At 42.6% G+C, this 7,566-nt stretch overlaps 3 protein-coding genes across 4 annotated transcripts; all 3 read right to left on the bottom strand.

Moving 5' to 3' along the window:
* Window positions 1-566: 566 nt before the first annotated feature.
* Window positions 567-1,888, bottom strand: LOC123991553 (complement C1q-like protein 2). Its single transcript, XM_046293177.1, has 3 exons — window positions 1,660-1,888; window positions 1,244-1,381; window positions 567-951 (listed from the first exon to the last, which is right to left on the bottom strand). Exons 1-3 carry the CDS (start codon window positions 1,847-1,849, stop codon window positions 659-661), a joined length of 621 nt encoding a protein of 206 aa, XP_046149133.1. The 5' UTR covers window positions 1,850-1,888; the 3' UTR covers window positions 567-658.
* A 1,392-nt stretch (window positions 1,889-3,280) lies between these two features.
* LOC123991554 (complement C1q-like protein 2) lies at window positions 3,281-4,567 on the bottom strand. Of its 2 annotated transcripts, none has more exons than XM_046293178.1 (3): window positions 4,200-4,567; window positions 3,789-3,926; window positions 3,281-3,652 (listed from the first exon to the last, which is right to left on the bottom strand). In XM_046293178.1, the coding sequence occupies exons 1-3, from the start codon at window positions 4,387-4,389 to the stop codon at window positions 3,360-3,362; spliced, it is 621 nt and encodes a 206-aa protein (XP_046149134.1). In that variant the 5' UTR covers window positions 4,390-4,567; the 3' UTR covers window positions 3,281-3,359. The 2 variants fall into 2 exon arrangements, with proteins under 2 accessions (XP_046149134.1, XP_046149136.1); XM_046293180.1 differs by having other exon boundaries at window positions 4,212-4,565.
* Window positions 4,568-4,906: 339 nt separating this feature from the next.
* LOC123991552 (complement C1q-like protein 2) lies at window positions 4,907-6,682 on the bottom strand. The gene is made up of 3 exons (XM_046293176.1): window positions 6,427-6,682; window positions 6,178-6,309; window positions 4,907-5,968 (listed from the first exon to the last, which is right to left on the bottom strand). The coding sequence occupies exons 1-3, from the start codon at window positions 6,680-6,682 to the stop codon at window positions 5,697-5,699; spliced, it is 660 nt and encodes a 219-aa protein (XP_046149132.1). The 3' UTR covers window positions 4,907-5,696.
* Between the last annotated feature and the right edge of the window lie 884 nt (window positions 6,683-7,566).

The raw sequence follows: 7,566 nt of genomic DNA, 5'->3' as shown, positions 1-7,566 counted from the left end.
CCATCCTCCCGCACCTCCTCTCCGATACCCATGGAGCTGGGAGGGGCGGTGCGCAGGGAGACCAGAGGGGGTTCCAGCTCGTGCACCATTTGTGGCCGCAGAGGTCACACTGCTGGTCGGTGCCGGGTTGGTTCCTCTGGGAATTGAGGCAGCAGGCAGGGCACTCTGGCGTCACCCCAGGTGAGCCGGCACCATTTTCACCCAGAGCCCTCTGTTGCACATATGTTTGTGTATGTCACTTTCCCTGAGTTTTCCCAGCATAAGGCGCTCGTAGATTCAGGTGCGGCTGGGAATTTTATTGAAGAGCGTTAGCCCATAGTTTAGGGAACCCCATTGTTCCCGTGGATGTGCCCTTCCCCGTTCATGCCTTAGATAGTCGACCATTAGGGTCAGGGTTGATTAGGGAGGTCACCGCTCCTTTGGGCATGGTGACGCAGGGGGGTCACAAGGAGAGAATTAGTCTCTTCCTTATTGACTCTCCTGCATTTCCCGTGGTGCTGGGCCAGCAGAGCAAAACATTTTTGGGACTGTATCAATAGTGGACAAATTACAAAAATACCAGAAGATAGTTTGAGTGGATTAATTCTTTAATGAAACGTTGAAATAAGCATTACCATTTCTTGCTAAGTCATGCCATGTAAATATCAGCCGTTTACTATTACTTATTATCGATAGGAAATAGAAGGTAACCACTGAACATGCTAATTCTGCTGTTGTCAAATATGCTACTGCCACTCCAGAGAACCACATAGACTTTGTCTCCTTCCACTAGGTCTAGTATGACTCCACTGGCCCCACTGTGGTAAATACCGGATATTGGGTTGGCGTATTCATAGACGGCAGCCATGTTCACACCGTTCTTTAGCAACGCTGCATTCGCCACCCCTGAATTCCCAACATTGCAAGTGAATGTGAAGTAGTAGGCCCCTCTCACAGGTGCAGTAAAGACACCTGCATCAGGTGGGAAAGCAAGGTGGACAAAAACAACTTTGTGTGATTATGACACAACAGAATATGAACATAAAGACACCTCAGTAAAATACATAAAGGTCCAATCTGTATCGTTCATCATTGCCAGTGGCAACTCAAGGTACTACAAACACTTTCAGCCAAGAACCGAAAGATTAAACAAACTAAGTCCCATCCCCTCAGTTTACAGGTGCAGGACAGCGCTTGACACAAAATGAAGTTACAGATTGCACCTTTAATATAATGCTGAAATTCATATCAAGTGGGTAAATACCTGTATCTGGGTTATATGCTTCACCAATGTTTGTAATGACCTTTTTATACACCACAGTGGTGTCCTTGTCGAAAGGTCCTAAGTGATAATGTTCATCACTGACCCTAATTGAAGCGGTGAACGCCACTTTTGGTTTGCCTGTAAAAAGACATTATGTTCAGATTACTACACATCAAACGTTTGAAGCCAGATAGTTTGACAGCCTGAACTTTTGCACTTCTTTCCAATGATACTGTGAAATAATGACGGAGCATGATGAACACACACTTCCATTGACCATGCATGCGTGCACAAACACACTGTTCCTGCATGCCCGTAAGAATACCGACACACAGTGTTCCTGCACGCCATTAGGCATACCGACACACATAGAGAAGCTAAGTCTAGGGACAATGATAAGTAATGGCCAACATTACCATTATACTCACTCTCCAGTTTCTCCACCCGGGCTGTCAGTTCCCTCAGCAGCCCGTCAACCTCACTCTCTGTCTGAGTCTCAACCACACAACAGCAAAGCAACACCACCACAGCCAAAACAGACTCCATCGCAGGGCTTTCAACGAACCGGGTGGGAGAGGTTTGCTGAGATATCTGACTGGTCCTCATATGTTGAAATAGATTGGTTTATTTAAAATGTAACCAGGGTTGCAAAATTCTGGGAACATTTCAAAATTCCCCAGCTGTTACAGAAATCCTGGCTGGAAGATTCCTGGAATCAGATGGGAATAAGCAGGAAATCCTGGACTCCTCCAACCGGGATTTCTGGACCACCTGGGAATTTTACCGTAATTACCAGAATTTTGCAACCCTGGTATCAGCAAAGTTCACTCCACTCTGTGCGTCAACAAATGACATCACCGACCCTGTAATAGAGCAATAAAGGTTAAAGGAGCATTCCACAATATTTCCATAAAATGTATGTCTATGTTTTATCTGTAGTAGTAGAGGAAGAAAATAACTAAAGATAATACCCGTATGGTCAACTGACAAAACCTTGAAATAGCAGATATTGATGATAACAAGAAACACACTTGTTTCTCTATCACCAATATTTAAAAAAATGTTAAAAACAGTATTGAGACATGGGTAGGTAGGATCCTTATTTTTGTTTTATTTTCCAGAACAGAACAAAAAGCATTTTATTTAATCACGTTATGTGGACAAAACTGTTTTCTGTGAGAATGCAGTATGTATGGTACATTCAGTTTCTGAGTGTTGAAGTGTGCCACTGGCTATCCTTAAAACAAGAAATGGTTCCGTCTGGTTTGCTTAATATAAGGAATGTGAAATGATGAACACTTTTACTTTTGATACTTAACTATATCTAATACCAAATCCTTTTACTCAAGTAGAATTTTACTGGGTGACTCACTTTCACTTGAGTCATTTTCTATTAAGGTACCTTTACTTTTACTCAAGTATGACAACTGGGTACTTTGTCCACCACCGACACCAGCGTGTGGTACTGTTTCTCCAGCGCTGGTCCTCGTGGATTCAGAGCTAGTCCACCTGACTTCACTCACCTCCAGGATCTGTAGCTTGTATCTCCTCATTTTGTTTGAAACCCGTGCCAGCTTTCTGGACTCAAACATTGTTCAAATATTACAAAAGCCAAAGTGCAGTTTGTTTTTGGTGTTCTGTGCTCCCATAAGTCAGTCACTAGTTTCCCGTAGGCTTTCACTGATGGTGCTCATACAAGTCTGGGACACTGGGAGATTTTTGCATTAAATTGTAGAATTGTGATTTGTTTTCGCGGGTTGGGGTTGTTAGCCCCATGGCCAACAGTCCAACCTTTCTGTTTTCACGAGATGTTGGAGATGATTTGTTAGTCCTGCCCCTGACATTTTGTCTTCCTGGTGATGGATCACAGTCTCATACAACGTGAGGCCAGACAGGCTTTAGGTTGTGTACAAGCAGCCCCGATGCGTCAAGTCCAACCAACTACTGCTATGTTGGTTTTACCAGTTCATACCAGCAGAGCAAAACATTTTGAGACTGTATCAACAATGGACTAATGAAAAAAACACCAGAAGACGGTTTGAGTGGATTATTCCTTTAATGAAACGTTGAAATAAGCATTTCCATTTCTTGCCATGTAAATATCAGCCGTTTACTATTACTTAGTAGTGATAGGAAATAGAAGGTAACCACTGAACATGTTAATTCTGCTGTTGTCAAACATGCTACTGCCACTCCAGAGAACCACATTGACTTTGTCTCCTTCCACTAGGTCTAGTGTGACTCCATTGGCCCCGCCGTGGTAAACGCCGAATTTTGGGTTGGCAGTTTCATAGACGGCAACCATTTTCACATCGTTCTTAAGCAACGCTGCATTCGCCTTCCCTGAATTCCCAACATTGCAAGTGAATGTGAAGTAGTAGGCCCCTCTCACAGGTGCAGTAAAGACACCTGCATCAGGTGGGAAAGCAAGGTGGACAAAAACAACTTTGTGTGATTATGACACAACAGAATATGAACATAAAGACACCTCAGTAAAATACATAAAGGTGCAAGAGACTGAGAGTCTTATCAAGTGGGTAAATACCTGTATCTGGGTTATATGCTTCACCAATATTTGTAATGACCTTTTTATACACCACGGTGGTGTTCTCGTCGAAAGGTCCTAAGTGATAATGTTCATCATTGACCATAAGTGAAGCGGTGAAGGCCACTTTTGGTTTGCCTGTGAAAAGACATTATGTTCAGATTACTACACATCAAACGTTGGAAGCCAGACAGCCTGAACCTTTGCACTTCTTTCCAAAGATACAGTGAAATCATGACAGAGCATGATGAACACACACACACACACACACACACACACACACACACACACACACACACACACACACACACACACACACACACACACACACACACACACCCCCCCGTAAGAGTACTGACACACATAAAGAAGCTAAGTCTAGGGACAATGATATGTAATGGCCAACATTACCATTATACTCACTCTCCAGTTTCTCCACCCGGGCTGTCAGTTCCCTCAGCAGCCCGTCAACCTCACTCTCCGTCTGAGTTTCAACCACACAACAGCAAAGCAACACCACCACAGCCAAAACAGACTCCATCGCAGGGCTTTCAACGAACCGGGTGGGAGAGGTTTGCTGAGATGTCTGACTGGTCCTCATATGTTGAGTTAGATATATATGGATTGGTTCATTTAAAATGTAACCAGGGTTTCAAAATTCAGGCAACTTTTCAAAATTCCCCAGCTATTGCAGAAATCCTGGCTGGAAGATTCCTGGAATCAGATGGGAATAAGCAGGAAATCCTAGACTCCTCCAACCGGGATTTCTGGACCACCTGGGAATTTTGCCGTAATTACCAGAATTTTGCAACCCTGGTATGAGCAAAGTTCACTCCACTCTGTGTGTCAACAAATTACATCAAACCGACCCTTCACTTTTTACGGTAATAAAACATCAAAGACATAAAAGCATATTTTAATTAAAGGAGCATTCCACAATATTCCCATAAAATGTATGTCGATGTTTTATCCATAGAAGTAAAGGAAGAAAATAACTAAACATAATACCCGTATGGCCAACTGACAAAACCTTGAAATAGCAGATATTGATGATAACAAGAACCTGTTTCTCTATCACCACTGTTTAAACAAATAAAACAACATTATAGAGACATGGCTAGGTTGGATCCTTATATTTGTTTTATTTTCCAGAACAGAACAAAAATGATTTTATTAAACCAGGTTATGTTAACAAAACTGTTTTCTGTGACACTGCAGTATGTATGGTACATTCAGTTTCTGAGGCTCCTTGGTTACATAAGCGAAATAAATTCAATTCAACTAAACATATTGTCACGCCTGCTCCTCCCCCCCTGGCGCTCGAGGGCACCAGGCTCACCAGAACTTCTCACTCCTGCCATCATCATTACGCACACCTGCCTCCCCCCGTCACGCGCATCAGCGATTATTGGACTCACCTAGACTCAATCACTTCTGTCATTACCTTCCCTATATCTGTCTGGTTCCCAACTCTGTTCCCTGCTTCTGCATTGATTGTCATTTATCCTTGTTTACCCGTGTGCTGATACTGTTCCTGTCCTGTTATCTGTTTGTTCCTGATTAAATGTTGACTCCCCGTACCTGCTTCTCATCTCTGGCGTCGGTCCTTACACATATGCTCTAGTACAGTGTGCTCAGGCTCACTGTAGTTAGTGCTGGGTCTCTTAGTGGGGGGGGTTCCTATGCATCTGTGACATCTGATAAACCAGTTTTACTGTATTGGTGATTAAGAATCTTTATAAATCATACATTTGTAAAACCTTCAGAATCCTGTTTGCACAAACGTTGGAGAAATGCACCTGCAGTATTTCCTGAAGGAAGACGAGCATCAGTGTTTGATTATAGTACATACATTCCTACAAAACTTTACAATCATTAAACATACAAAAAGCAAATGGTACGCTCTCCTCACATTGGAAAGAGCAGGACACCAGTGAATGTGCTCCTGTATCCATTATCATAGATGCTGTTGTCACTCCAGAGGATAATGTTAACAAGATCACCTTCATCTAACTGCAGTATTACACTATTTGACCCCATGCTGTCAACATGACCATTTTCAATCACTGCAGCCATATTTTGGCCATTCTTCAACAGGGCCGCATTCACTTTTCCTGTAGTCCTAGAATTGCAAGTGAACGTGAAGTAGTAGACACCTCTCACCGGTGCAGCAAAGACACCTGCAGTGCAGAGAGAGGAGATGCATGCAATAGATGCATTAATTTCAACATCATACTCATGATAAACATGAATTCCTTTTGGTTCAATTAATATAGAATAGTTGACTTGCATGTTTGATGTCCGAAGGTATATCAAAGCGCTCTGAGTTCATATTACAACTCAAAATAAATTAAATTAGAAACAGTAATTATGCTGTAAAATAAACTACCTGTTCCAGAGTTGTAAGCTTGGCCAATGTTTGTGATAACATTTGTGAATATCAGGGTGGTGTCAATATTAAAGGGCCCTCTGTGTTGAGATGATGGGAAGAGTGATGCTGAGAACGCCACCTTATGTCTCTCTGTGAGGAAACAAGTTAACAAATTAACTTTGGCTTTAGAAGTACAGGCCATTGAGGCAATTCACAATATTACAAAATGTAGCAAGAACACCATATCATGCTCAGTTACTCACTCACCATTACCTGCCTTCTCCAGATCTTCCACTTTGGCACTAAGTTCTCTCAGCACAGTGTAGATGTCCGATCGGGAGCCGGTGGTGCCTGCCACTTCACCGAGACTCTCCATCGGCTCTTTCATCAAGTTGTTTCCTACTTTGTCGTCAAAGCGTTGAGAGATTTCGTTTGTGACGTTTCCCTCACTACTGCTCTCAACTTGCGCACCAGACAGACTACAGCAGCTCAGCAACAGCAGCAGAACACAGACAGCCTCCATCTCTTAATAAAGCAACAAATGAAGGTGTTTGTAACTCGTCATTCCTGTTGGCTATTTATACACATGACTGGTAAAACAATAACATCGGGTTCCATGGGAAAGGAGTATACTAAAATAATAATTCTTCAGAACCATAAACTAAACATTAACTAGATGTTTCTCATCAACTTGGCATCTGATTTAACCCTATGCAGATATTTGTAAGGATACAATTGAGTGTTTTTGGCCTGTGTCCCCACCCCCTGAGCAGCCAATGGTCTCCTCAATGGTCATTAGAAATATGTAACCATATTACGAGGAAGTTAACCACAGAAAAAAAAGTGTTTGTCCCGTCTCAAGTAATAAGTAATGGTTTTATCTGACCGATTGTAGATTAGATAGGCGACTATGAACCAGAGAAGATGTAAAACATCCTCAGATAATAAAAATTGGTTCCTCATCCTTGCATGACTCTTCCAAGGTTTAGGAATGTTTACTCAAGGACTGACCAGTCAAAGACACTAAATTAAAATTGCCATGGCGCCCAGTCTCTTTCAACTCCTAGTATCTCCTTGGAGTGGACCCCAAGTGATGCAACTACCACTTCTTACTACATTTACTTAGCCAGGACGGTCCACTCAGTAACACTTGCCCCTGTTCACCCATTTAATCCTAATCCAATAGCGATACCATGTTTATAGACATGCTGTTAGCGTAGATTCAGCAAACAGTACACAACTAGGAGAGAAGCAACCAGAACAACCTCATGAGTCCCTAAGAGCATCGTGTTCCACTAGCAATGGTTTCGTCTGCACAGCAAGTGAAAAGATGCCAATACATACATGGATTCAGAGTAGGTCGACTGAGGCAAAGAGGATCAGGACACCTAGGTCGTTGCAATCACT

This window comes from Oncorhynchus gorbuscha, linkage group LG12, assembly GCF_021184085.1.
Source record: "Oncorhynchus gorbuscha isolate QuinsamMale2020 ecotype Even-year linkage group LG12, OgorEven_v1.0, whole genome shotgun sequence".
Lineage (NCBI taxonomy): Eukaryota > Metazoa > Chordata > Actinopteri > Salmoniformes > Salmonidae > Oncorhynchus > Oncorhynchus gorbuscha.
This window is presented reverse-complemented; position numbering and strand designations above follow the sequence as displayed.

Bases quoted from the DNA above. Each gene is read 5' to 3' on its own strand.
- LOC123991553 (XM_046293177.1), bottom strand. From the start codon at position 1,849: ATGAGGACCAGTCAGATATCTCAGCAAACCTCTCCCACCCGGTTCGTT. The intron at 1,382-1,659 runs GTAATGTTGGCC...GTCTTTTTACAG, and splicing joins ACTGGAGAGTGAGTATAATG to GCAAACCAAAAGTGGCGTTC. The intron at 952-1,243 runs GTATTTACCCAC...CACCTGATGCAG, and splicing joins AGCATATAACCCAGATACAG to GTGTCTTTACTGCACCTGTG.
- LOC123991554 (XM_046293178.1), bottom strand. From the start codon at position 4,389: ATGAGGACCAGTCAGACATCTCAGCAAACCTCTCCCACCCGGTTCGTT. The intron at 3,927-4,199 runs GTAATGTTGGCC...GTCTTTTCACAG, and splicing joins ACTGGAGAGTGAGTATAATG to GCAAACCAAAAGTGGCCTTC. The intron at 3,653-3,788 runs GTATTTACCCAC...CACCTGATGCAG, and splicing joins AGCATATAACCCAGATACAG to GTGTCTTTACTGCACCTGTG.
- LOC123991552 (XM_046293176.1), bottom strand. From the start codon at position 6,682: ATGGAGGCTGTCTGTGTTCTGCTGCTGTTGCTGAGCTGCTGTAGTCTG. The intron at 6,310-6,426 runs GTGAGTGAGTAA...GTTTCCTCACAG, and splicing joins TCTGGAGAAGGCAGGTAATG to AGAGACATAAGGTGGCGTTC. The intron at 5,969-6,177 runs GTAGTTTATTTT...TCTGCACTGCAG, and splicing joins AGCTTACAACTCTGGAACAG to GTGTCTTTGCTGCACCGGTG.